We start from the raw sequence: 12,902 nt of genomic DNA, 5'->3' as shown, positions 1-12,902 counted from the left end.
ATTACCACAATTTTTAAAATTTAAATCATGTATGGAGGGGGAGTTTTAAAAAGTGGTCAAATGAACAGTTATCATCTGAAGAGGTGGATGGAATTAAGAATGAAAGTAGAGGAATCAATTAAAAGGCTGTTGTAATAATCCGCTGTGATAGTGGAGATGGCAAAAGTGGATGCATCTGAGACTTAATATAAGTGGTACAGTTTAGAGATGAATCATACTATTTTCGACTCCTTCATTACATTCAGCATCTGGTAGATGGTAGTACTGTTACCAAAACACAATCAGGCACTACATAACAACATTTCAGTAAATAACTCACCCCACATAGAACAGTGGTCCCTTAAGATTATAATGAAGTTGAAATATTCCTATAACCTAGTGACGTAGCCATTTTAACATCATAGCCATTGTAACGTCATAGCACAGTGCATTACTCACATGTTTATGGTGATGCTAGTATAAACAAAGCTGTGCTGCCAGTGGTATAAAAGTGTACCACATACAATTATGTACAGTATATAATACTGGATAATAAATGATTGTGTTACTGGTTGATGTATTTACTATTATTTTAGAATTCCTTTCTACTTATTAAAAAAAAAGTTTACTGTAGAAAAGTCTCACATAGGTCCTTCAGGAAGTATTCCAGAAGAAGGCATTGTTATCATAGGAGATGTCAGCTCCATGCATGTTATTGCATCTAAACACCTTCCAGTGACACAAGATGTGGAGTTAGAAGACAGTGATATGGATGATCCTGACCCTAAGGCCTAAGCTAATGGCGGTGTTTATGTCTTAGCCTTTAAGAAAAAAAAGTTCAAAAAGTAAAAAATGAAAACATTTTACAATAGGAAAAAAAAGCTTATTGAATAAGGATATGAAGAAAGAAAATATTTTTGTACAACTGTATGATGTAGTTCTGTTTTAAGCCAAGGGTTAGTACAAGAGTCAAAAAGTTAAAAAGTATATAAATTTAAAAAGTTATAGTAAGCTGAGGTTAATTTATTGTTCATTTTAGAAATAAAATTAGTGTAGCCTAAATGTACAATGTTTATAAAGTCTACAGTAGTGTACAGTAATGTCCTAGGCCTACACATTCACTCACCACTCACTCACTGACACCCAGAGCAACATCCAGCCCTGTAAGCTGCATTCATATTAAGTGCCCTATACAAGTGCACCATTTTTTGTATTTTATAACATGTTTTTACTGTATGTTTTCTATGTTTAGATACACAAATACCATCGTGTTATACTTGTACATAGCATTTGGTACAGCAGTAACATGCTATACAGGTTTGTAACCTAGGAGCATAGGCTGTATACCATATGACCTAGGTATGTAGTAAGCTATATCATCTAGATTTGTGTAAGTGTACTCTGTAATGTTCACACACTGACAGATTGTGCTTTTTTGTTGTTGTTTTTAATTATACTTAAAGTTCTAGGATACATGTGCACAATGTGCATGTTTGTTACGTAGGTAGATATGCTATCCTCCCCAGCCCCCACCCTCCTATAGACCCCAGTGTGTGATGTTCCCTGCCCTGTGTCCATGTATTCTCATTGTTCAACTCCCACCTATAAATGAGAACATGTGGTATTTGGTTTTTGGTCCTTGTGATAGTCTGCTGAGAATGATGTTTTCCAGCTTCACCCATGTCTCGGCAAAGGACATGAACTCATTCTTTTTTATCACTGTATAGTATTCCATGGTGTATATGTGCCACATTTTCTTAATCCAGTCTATCATTGATGGACATTTGGGTTGGTTCCAAGTCTTTACTATTGTGAATAGTGCCGCAATAAACATACGTGTGCATGTGTCTTTATAGTAGCATGGTTTGTAATCCTTTGGGTATACCCAGTAATGGGATCGCTGGGTCAAGTAGTATTTCTAGTTCTAGATCCTTGAGGAATTGCCACACTGTCTTCCACAATGGTTGAACTAATGTACACTCCCACCAACAGGGTAAAAGCGTTCCTATTTCTCCTCATCCTCTCCAGCATCTGTTATTTCCTGACTTTTTAATGATTGCCATTCTAACTGGCATGAGATGGTATCTCATTGTGGTTTTGATTTGCATTTCTCTAATGAGCAGCGATGATGAGCATTTTTTCATGTGTATGTTGGCTGCACACATGTCTTCTTTTGAGAAGTGTCTGTTCATATCCTTTGCCCACTTTTTGATGAGGTTGTTTGTTTTTTTCTTGTAAACTTAAGTTCTTTGTAGATTCTAGATATTCGCCCTTTGTCAGATGGGTAGATTACAAAAATTTTCTCTTATTTCTTATGTTGCCTGTTCACCCTGGTGGTAGCTTCTTTTGCTATGCAGAAGCTCTTTACTTTAATTGGATTCCATTTGTCTATTTTGGCTTTTGTTGCCATTGCTTTTGGTGTTTTAGTCATGAAGTCTTTGCCCATGCTTATGTCCTGAATGGTATTGCCTAGGTTTTCTTCTTGGGTTTTTAATGGCTTTAGGTCTTACACATTTAAGTCTTTAATTCATCCTGAATTAATTTTTGTATAAGGTGTAAGGAAAGGATCCAGTTTCGGCTTTCTACATATAGCTAGCCAGTTTTCCCAGCACCATTTATTAAATAGGGAGTCTTTTTCCCATTGCTTGTTTTTGTCAGGTTTGTCAAAGGTCAGATGGTTGTAGATGTGGGGTGTTATTTCTGAGGCCTCTGTTCTGTTCTATTGGTCTATATATCTGTTTTGGTACCAGTACCATGCTGTTTTGGTTACTGTAGCCTTATAGTATAGTTTGAAGTCGGGTAGCATGATGCCTCTAGCTTTGTTCTTTTTGCTGTTTGTCTTGGCTATGCAGGCTCTTTTTTGGTTCCATATGAACTTTAAAGTATTTTTTCCAATTCTGTGAAGAAAGTCATTGGTAGCTTGGTGGGGATGGCACTGAATCTATAAATTATCTTGGGCAGTATGGCCATTTTGACAATATTGATTCTTCCTATCCATGAGCATGGAATGTTCTTCCATTTGTTTGTGTCCTCTTTTATTTGTGGAGCAGTGGTTTGTAGTTCTCCTTGAAAAGGTCCTTCACATCCCTTGTAACTTGGATTCCTAGGTATTTTATTCTCTTTATAGCAATTGTGAATGGGAGTTCACTCATGATTCACCTCTCTGTTTGTTATTGGTGTATAAGAATGCTTGTGATTTTTGCACATTGATTTTTGTATCCTGAGACTTTGCTGAAGTTGCTTATCAGCTTAAGGAGATTTTGGGCTGAGACGATGGGGTTTTCTAAATATACAATCATGTCATCTGCAAACAGGGACAATTTGACCTCCTCTTTTCGTAATTGAATACCCTTTGTTTCTTTCTCTTGCCTGATTGCCCTGGCCAGAATTTCCAACACTATGTTGAATAGGAGTGGTGAGAGAGAGCATCCTTGTCTTGTGCCGGTTTTCAAAGGGAGTGCTTCCAGTTTTTGCCCATTCAGTATGATACTGGCTGTGGGTTTGTCATAAATAGCTCTTACTATTTTGAGATACGTTGCATCAATACCTAGTATATTCAGAGTTTTTAGCATGAAGGGCTGTTGAGTTTTGTTGAAGGCCTTTTCTGCATCTATTGAGATAATCATGTGGTTTTTGTCATTGGTTCTGTTTATGTGATGGATTATGTTTATTGATTTGATATGTTGAACCAGCCATGCATCCCAGGGATGAAGCCAAGTTGATTGTGGTGGATAAGCTTTTTGATGTGCTGCTGGATTCAGTTTGCCCGTATTTTATTGAGGATTTTCACATAGGCATATTCGTCTAAAATTTTCCTTTTTTGTTGTGTCTCTGCCAGGCTTTTGTGTCAGGATGATGCTGGCCTCATAAAATGAGTTAGGGAGGAGTCCCTCTTTTTCTGTTGATTGGAATAGTTTTAGAATGAATGGTACCAGCTCCTGTTTGTACCGCTGGTAGAATTGGGCTGTGAATCCATCTGGTCCTGGATGTTTTTTGGTTAATAGGCTATTAATTATTGCCTCAATTTCAGAACCTGTTATTGATCTATTCAGAGATTCAACTTCTTCCTGGTTTAGTCTTGGGAGGGTGTATGTGTCCAGGAATTTATCCATTTCTTCTGGATTTTCTAGTTTATTTGTGTAGAGGTGTTTATAGTATTCTCTGGTGGTAGTTCGCAATTCTGTGGGATTGGTGATGATATCCCCTTTATCATTTTTTATTGTGTCTATTTGATTCTTCTCTCTTTTCTTCTTTATTAGTCTTGCTAGTGGTCTATTTTGTTGATCTTTCAAAAAACCAGCTCCTGGATTCATTGATTTTTTGAAGAATTTTTTATCTCTCCCTCTTTCAGTTCTGCTCTGATCTTAGTTATCTCTTGCCTTTTGCTAGCTTTTGAATTTGTTTGCTCTTGCTTCTCTAGTTCTTTTAATTGTGATGTTAGGGTATCAATTTTAGATCTTTCCTGCTTCCTCTTATGGCATTTAGTGCTATAAATTTCCCTCTACACACTGCTTTAAATGTGTCCCAGAGGTTCTGGTATGATGTGTCTTTGTTCTCATTGGTTTCAAAGAACATCTTTATTTCTGCCTTCATTTCGTTATGTACCCAGTAGTCATTCAGGAACAGGTTGTTCAGTTTCCATGTAGTTGTGCGGTTTTTAGTGAGTTTCTTAATCCTGAGTTCTAATTTGATTGCACTGTGGTCTGAGAGACAGTTTGTTGTGATTTCTGTTGTTTTACATTTGTTCAGGAGTGTTTCACTTCCAATTATGTGGTCAATTTTAGAATAAGGGCAATGTGGTGCTGAGAAAAAGGTATATTCTGTTGATTTGGGGTGGAGAGTTCTGTAGCTGTCTATTAGGTCTGCTTGGTGCAGAGCTGAGTTCAAGTCCTGGATATCCTTGTTAACCTTCTGTCTCATTGATCTAGCTAATATTGAAATTGACAGTGGGGTGTTAAAGTCTCCCATTATTGGGAGTCTAAGTCTCTTTGTAGGTCTGTAAGGACTTTCTTTATGAGTCTGGGTGCTCCTGTATTGGGTGTATTTAGGATAGTTAGCTCTTCTTGTTGAATTGATCCCTTTACCATTCAGTAATGACCTTCTTTGTCTCTTTTGTTCTTTGTTGGTTTAAAGTCTGTTTTATCAGAAAACAACTGCTGCTTTTTTTTGCTTTCCATTTGTTTGGTAGATCTTCCTCCATCCCTTTATTTTGAGCCTATGTGTGTCTCTGCACATGAGATGGGTCTCCTGAATGCAGCACACCAATGGCTCTTGACTCTTTATCCAATTTGCCAGTCTGTGTCTTTTAACTGGGGGCATTTAACCCATTTACATTTAAGGTTAATATTGTTATGTGTGAATTTGGTCCTGTCATTATGATGTTAGCTGGTTATTTTGCCCATTAATTGGTGCAGTTTCTTCATAGCATCATTGGTCTTTATAATTTGGCATGTTTTTGCAGTGGCTGGTACCGGTTGTTTCTTTCCATGTTTAGTGCTTCCTTCAGGAGCTCTTGTAAGGTAGGCCTGGTGGTGACAAAATCTCTCAGCATTTGCTTGTCTGTAAAGGATTTTATTTCTCCTTCACTTATGAAGCTTAGTTTGGCTGGATATGAAATTCTAGGTTGAAAATTCTTTTATTTAAGAATATTGAATATTGGCCCCCACTCTCTTCTTGTTTGTAGGGTTTCTGCCAAGAGATCTGCTGTTAGTCTGATGGGCTTCCCTTTGTGGGTAACCCGACCTTTCTCTCTGGCTGCCCTTAACATTTTTTCCTTCATTTCAACCTTGGTAAATCTGACAGTTACGTGTCTTGGGGTTGCTCTTCTCGAGGAGTATCTTTGTGGTGTTCTCTGTATTTCCTGAATTTGAATGTTGGCCTGCCTTGCTAGGTTGGGGGAAGTTCTCCTGGATAATATCCTGAAGAGTGTTTTCTAACTTGGTTCCATTCTCCCTGTCACTTTCAGGTACACCAGTCAAACGTAGATTTGGTGTTTTCACATTGTCCCATATTTCTTGGAGGCTTTGTTCATTTCTTTTTACTCTTTTTTCTTAATCTTGTCTTCTTGCTCTATTTTATTAATTTATCTTAAATCACTGATATCCTTTGTTTCACTTGATTGAATCGGCTACTGAAGCTTGTTCATGCATCATGAAGTGCTTGTGCTGTGGTTTTCAGCTATATCAGGTCATTTAAGGTCTTCTCTACACTGTTTATTCTAGTTAGCCATTCGTCTAACCTTTTTTCAAGGTTTTTTGCTTCCTTGCATTGGGTTAGAACATGCTTCTTTAGCTCGGAGAAGTTTATTATTACCGATCTTCTGAAGCCTACTTCTGTCAACTCATCAAACTCATTCTCTGTCCGGTGTTGTTCCATTGCTGGCGAGGATCTGCTATCCTTTGGAAGAGAAGAGGCACTCTGGTTTTTGGAATTTTCTGCTTTTGTGTTCTGGTTTCTCCCCATTTTTGTGGTTTCATTTACCTTTGGTCTTTGATATTGGTGACCTACAGATGTGGTTTTGGTGTGGATATCCTTTTTGTTGATGTTGATGCTATTCCTTTCTGTTTGTTAGTTTTCCTTCTAACAGTCAGGCCTCTCAGCTGCAGGTCTGTTGGAGTTTGCTGGAGGTCCACCTCACAACCTGTTTGCCTGAGTATCACCAGCAGAGGCTGCAGAACAGCAAATGTTGCAGAACAGCAAATATTTCTGCCAGATCCTTCCTCTGGATGCTTCATCCCAGAGGGGCACCTGCCTCTATGAGGTGTCTGTCGGCCCCTACTGGGAGGTGTCTCCCAGTCAGGCTACCCAGGGTCAGGGACCCACTTGAGGAGACAGTCTGTTTGTTCTCAGAGCTTGAACTCTGTGCTGGGAGAACCACTGCTCTCTTCCAAGCTGTCAGAGAGGGACGTTTAAGTCTGCAGAAGTTGTCTGCTGCCTTTTGTTCAGCTGTGCCCTGCCCACAGAGGTGACCTTTAGAGAGGCGGTAGGCCTTGCTGAGCTACGGTGGGCTCCACCCAGTTCAAGCTTCCCAGCTGCTTTGTTTACCTATTTAAGCCTCAGTAATGGTGGATGCCCCTCCCCCACCAGGCTGCAGCATTGCAGGTTGATCTCAGACTGCTGTGCTAGCATTGAGCAAGGCTCTGTGGGTGTGGGACAGAGGTACAGGAGGGAATCTCCTGGTCTGCCAGTTGCTAAGACCATGGGAAAAGTACAGTTTTTGGACGAGAGTGTACCATTCCTCCAGGTACAGTCTGTCACGGCTTCCCTTGCCTAGGAAAGGGAAATCCCCCAACCCCTTGCACTTCCCGGATGAGGCAACACCAGCCCTGCTTCAGTTCGCCCTCCATGGGCTGCACCCACTGTACAACCAGTCCCAATGAGAGGAACCAGGTACCTCAGTTGGAAATGCAAAAATCACCTATCTTCTGCGTCGATCTTGCTAGAAGCTGCACACTGGAGCTGTTCCTATTGGCCATCTTGAAAGGGACCCCTCATATCTCCAAATGGTGCATTTGTAACAATGCATTTCTCAGAGCATATCTCTGTCATTAAGCGACACATGGCTGGACAGTAGGTAGGAGTAGATGCACAGGCGTCTGTCTTTGCCTGATGATTCACCTGCCTCACACCAATTTACTCTTCGTAAGTTGGCTCAGATATGAGAAGTCCTCCCTGATGCTCCAGACAGTTTTTCCCCTTACCTCATACACTTTCTTGGAGCAAATTAGTATTTTTCTCTTTATAGATTTAGTGATAGCATATTTTGCATTTAGATCACAATGTATCAGAATAGATGATTTATCTGTTCTTCCATACTCTGAGCTCCTAGAGAGCAGAAACCGTGGTCATGTTTATGAATCCATAGCATCTTTCATAGAATGTGATATATAATAGGCACTTGGTAAATGTTTGAATGAAATCAGTACATTACCATGTACCTCCACTATTTTTCTTCATAATATACTTTCTTCTTTCTTTCCAGGTCCCCAAAGTTCATACTGTACTTCAATAGTCCTGTAACTGGTCTTTCTACTTTTATTTTGTAGTTCCTCTGTAGTAGCCTGTACATTAATGTCAGATTAGTGAAATTCCGTATTTTGGAATAACTATATAAAAACCTTCAATATCTTCCCATTATCTAAAGAATAATTTAAAGTTTACCAGTAAGGACTTGAGACCCTTAGTACCATGTTCTCAGAATATACCATGTTTATTTCAAATTTTGTTTACCTACCCGCCTAACTTTATTCAACAAGTATCTGAGTACCTGCTTTTTGTAAGGCTTTGTAAAAGAAGAAAGTTTACTAAATATGATATATGCTCATTATCTCTGTGTTCACTTTTGGTACCTCATCTCACTTTACTAATTCATTTCATTACTGAAGAAAATAGTCTTTGGAGAACACTCAGCCATATTCATATTTAAGCAAGAAGTTCCATTTTAGAATAAAACATGACTAATGAAGTTTAGGATAGGTGGCAAGCCATTCAGCACAATGTCTGCCTCATAATAAAACTTCAGTAAATGTTTAAACTGAATTAATTCTGTTTAAATCTTTAAAGATAGAAATGTAAGTTTATGTTGATAACAAAGAAAGTTATTGATTTATTGTTTTAAGCCTTTGGAAAACTGTCTTTTAATTTATGGTAGTTCAGCTGTTAACATTTGAACTTTGCTTGCTGTATGTTGTTTATAGTTGCAGCACTTTAAAACACAAAATCAGAACATATTTAAGAATTCAATATTACATGTTTTCAAAATTTTCTTTTTATATTCTCTTTATAGGTTATATGTAAAGTCAGATGTGCCACTGAACTTGACAGACACAAGTAAGTTTTATGAGTATCTAAATTTCTATCTAAAAGATCTAAAGCATTAATTCATTAATAATAAGGCTTAGTACCTAAAAGATCTAATTTTTTTTTATAGCAGACTTCTCGTGGTAGAAGGGGAGTGGTTGTTGAAGGCACCTTCACGGTTTTATAGAAAACCAAGTTGTTAGATTGGTTCAAAGGAAGTAAATTGGGTAGCTCAAATTTCTCTCCCTTCAGCCATACAGCTGACTCAGTTTTTGTTTGTTTGCTGCTCTGTCCCTGCCCTGCTTCAAATATTAGATCTAACTGCATAACTTTTGCCAAAGTTAGATTATGCTGTTTGAAGTGAGAATGTTCCATGAAATAAGTAATATTTCAGTACTGATCAATCTCAAAAGCGAGAGTGCTAAGCTGTGGAGTCAGGAGATTGGGGTTTCCAACCCAATTTTCCCACTAACATGCTTACTATGCAACTCACGTACCCTCTCTGTGCTTTGGTTTTCTAAACTACTCTAATTATCTGGATATATAGGTAATTCCAAGATCCTTTTTGGGTTTCAAACTATGTAATTACTGTTTTCGTTATTTAATCTGGAAGAACTTTAAAATACAACCTTTTAAAACGAAAATCTTTTTGCTTTACATGTACGCTAAGCAGTTTAGTTTGCTTGTTACAGATTGCACATTACCTTCAATTTACCTCATTTAAACCATTTCCAAAGGCAGCTACTTTATGATTTCCACTATTGAAATGACCCGATATATCAGGAAGCCAGATAAATTTCAGCATCATATGTATTTAATTTGGGAGTATAAATGTGTTTGAACTGGGATTACATTCGTACAGATAGTTGTTACTGCTACTTGATACAGATAGCAGCCTTAACTAAAGAGTTCTTATGAGGTAGCCTAAATTTTCTTAGGGGGAGGAGATTAAGGATTTTATGTGCAGAGTTGCTCTTTATGCACAGTAAATATGCAACTTTATAAGAACATGAGGTATTAATGAGTGCTTGAAACTCTACATATACTGTCCCTATGTTCTTCTTTAGTCAAGTTTGAAAGCATTGTTTGCTATAATCAGACCATTCATAAGGAATGTTGTTTAAAACATGCTTTAACTCTTAAAATTTTTTTTTCCTTTTTTTTTTTTTTTTTAATCGATACAGTCTCGCACTCTCACCCAGGCCGGAGTGCAATAGCACTATCTTGGCTCACTGCAACCTCCACCTCCTGGGTTCAAGTGATTCTCGTGCCTCAGCCTCCTGAATAGCTGGGACTACAGGTGTGCGCCACCACACCGGCTAATTTTTGTATTTTTAGTAGAGATGCGGTTTCACCATGTTAGCCAGGCTGGTCTCAAACTCCTGGCCTCAAGTGATCTGCCTGCCTCGGCCTCCCAAAGTTCTGAGATTACAGGCGTGAGCCGCCATGCCTGGCCTAACTCTTAAAATTAATATTAGGTAATCAATATAAATTTAGGTACAGTATATTAATTTTCAGGCACATTATAAAAGCCTGATAACTCTTGGATTGGAAAAGTTAATGAAAATATGCTTAATAGTTATAAAAATGAAAAATTTGGGATTACTTGAAATAGTGTTAAAATTGTCCTGTCTTATTCCTGGTAGAGACAACTGAGTTCAGCTCAACCTGAGATTATTTCTGAATAAATGCTTAAAAATCTATGCCATTCATAAACATTTCAAACTGAAGGAATTCTTACACCTAACATAACAAACTAATTCAGAATTAAATTTAATTTCTTGTTAGTTATATGACCATCTAATACACTTTTTTTCTTTCAGAGTTCTACTGCATTTCGGCTTTATAATGGCGAGCCTGCTCTTTTTAGTGGTGAACTTGACTTGTGCAATGCTAGTTCATGGAGATGTCCCAGAAAATCAGTTGAAATGGACTGTGTTTGTTCGAGCATTAATTAATGATAGCCTGTTTATTCTTTGTGCCATCTCTTTAGTTAGTTACATATGCAAAATTACAAAAATGTCATCAGCAAATGTCTACCTCGAATCAAAGGTAAGTATATTTCTTAAATTGGCACTTGAAAATCTAATTTCAAATTCTGAGCCTACTGATCATATATTAATGGAAAGTTTCTATTGCTATTTTATTTTATTTTATTTGAGACAGAGTCTTGCCATATTAATCAGGCTAGAGTGCAGTGGCTCTTCACAGATGTAGTCATTGTGCAGTGCAGCCTTGAGCTTTGGGGCTCAAGTGATCCTCTGCCTCAACCTCCCAAGTAGCTGGGACTACAGACATTGTTTTTTTTTTTTTTAATATCCTGAATAACAGTTACACTTTGAGCATGAAAGAATAATCACTAGAAATTAAAAGTTATTCAATATTTGGTCCTTACTAAACAATGGTTTAAAGAAAAGAAGAAAGAATATACTAAGCATATTGTATTTTCTGTGATTCTGCATTGGAGGCTAATCACATGAAAGAGAATATATATGAACGGATCAAAAATAGTCTATAATATAAAGTCACACTCGCATCTTAAGATTTTGCACAGTAAGGGTGGCAGGATTAGCAATGTTAAGATGTCATATAGGTAAAAGTGGTCTTTATTTGTATAAAGGTTAGAAAACGTTACTTCACCCAATAATATGAAGTCTGTATGATACTTGAAATAACTAATTGTGTAGCAAAATTTATAAATGCCTTGCTTCTCCCTTGCCTTATACTTTGGATCAACAAACAGAAGCCAGATATTAGCTTATTAACAAATAAACATGGAAGTTTCTACCATTGTTGATTGACTGTGTGATTGAGTAGAAAATCAGTCATCCCAGTTTATGTGTGGCATTGGGTGTGAGGGGGTAGATATGTGGATATTGGGGTGGGGTATGTACATAAATACATTTTTACAGTCACTTCCACGGAGAGCTTGCTTTCTTGCTTTAATTTGACATCATTGCCTATTCACTAATAATAAGCTGAGATAGTATCTTAGACAGTTAAAACAGTCCTCTGAAATATTTTTAGGCTTCTTTCTATATTGTCATTATCCTTAATATAGTCCTAGTAAAGTAAGGTACTATAATTAAATATATGGTAATCAACTTGTCCTTTAAATGTAGGCAGAGATTTTAATTTTACTTTTTAAATATATTTCAGTGGAATGCTGGGGGAGATACTATGTGTGTGTGTGTGTATATATGTATATATATATGTAGAGAGAGAGAGAAGAGACAAAATCAGACTTTCAAACCTATTAATCTTACCTGGAAAATTATTTTATTAAATTTCTAGTCTAGTTTGCTCCTAAAATTTAAATATTTTAGGTAATTCAGGCTTTGGTTTGACTGTTAAAAATAATACTGTCACTGTTACCATCCATAATCTTCTGGTAGGAACAATGGCATTTTTACTTAGTATGATAACATTACTATAGAATTCATACCTCTTGCTTGTCTAGGGATAAAGCATAAATAGATGTTGAATCTCAAGTGCTTCTTCTCTAGATACCTAGTGTATTTCTAAGTTTGGTTTTTTACTTGCTTTGAAATAGATAGACTTTATTCAAAGTCACCAATCTGAGAAGAAAATTTCATTTAATAAATCCTCCAGAATTATTTGAACACCGTTCCCTTCCTATCATATGAAAGGTATTCACTTATTTATTATTAAAGTTTTAAATTTAAAAACTGCATGGATTCAGAATTATCTAGGAATACTACAGATATACATGTTCAGACATATTCACCTATAAAGGTAGATGACATACTAGATGATTTGTGTAATATTGTAATGTTAAGTAGTTCCCAATCTTCCTGACTAGATTATAAACTTCTGTATTCAAAGAGCATGTCATCTTGCTTTCATGTTCTTGTAAAATCACTAGACTCATTTTTGACTTTTGACTTCTATAACAGTGTACAATAATAGTCATTCCTTTTATTCAGTCAACAAGTGTTTATTGAGCCTCTTTCACTTACTGGGTTTTTTGGTGGTGGTTGTTGTTGTTTTTCTCTCTCTCTCTCTTTCTCTCTGTCTCTCAATACCTTTGGTACTCTTTCACTATCAGACTGACCCTGTTTCTTGATGTCTTTAAGAGCATTTCCTTAAAGTTTAGACTTTGG

The 12,902-nt window shown here is 37.0% G+C and overlaps 1 protein-coding gene across 1 annotated transcript in view; it reads left to right on the top strand.

Annotated features, from left to right (window-relative positions):
* GPR137C (G protein-coupled receptor 137C) overlaps positions 1-12,902 on the top strand; it is an 87,659-nt gene that overhangs the window by 36,718 nt on the left and 38,039 nt on the right. The window contains exons 2-3 of the mRNA XM_050796916.1: positions 8,765-8,808; positions 10,602-10,830. Of these exons, the coding sequence (XP_050652873.1) occupies positions 8,765-8,808; positions 10,602-10,830 (273 nt within the window). The remainder of the gene's footprint in view (positions 1-8,764; positions 8,809-10,601; positions 10,831-12,902) is intronic.

Source organism: Macaca thibetana, chromosome 7 (genome assembly GCF_024542745.1).
Source record: "Macaca thibetana thibetana isolate TM-01 chromosome 7, ASM2454274v1, whole genome shotgun sequence".
NCBI lineage: Eukaryota > Metazoa > Chordata > Mammalia > Primates > Cercopithecidae > Macaca > Macaca thibetana.
The sequence above is the reverse complement of the archived record's forward strand: the minus strand, read 5'-3'. Positions and strand labels throughout refer to the sequence as shown.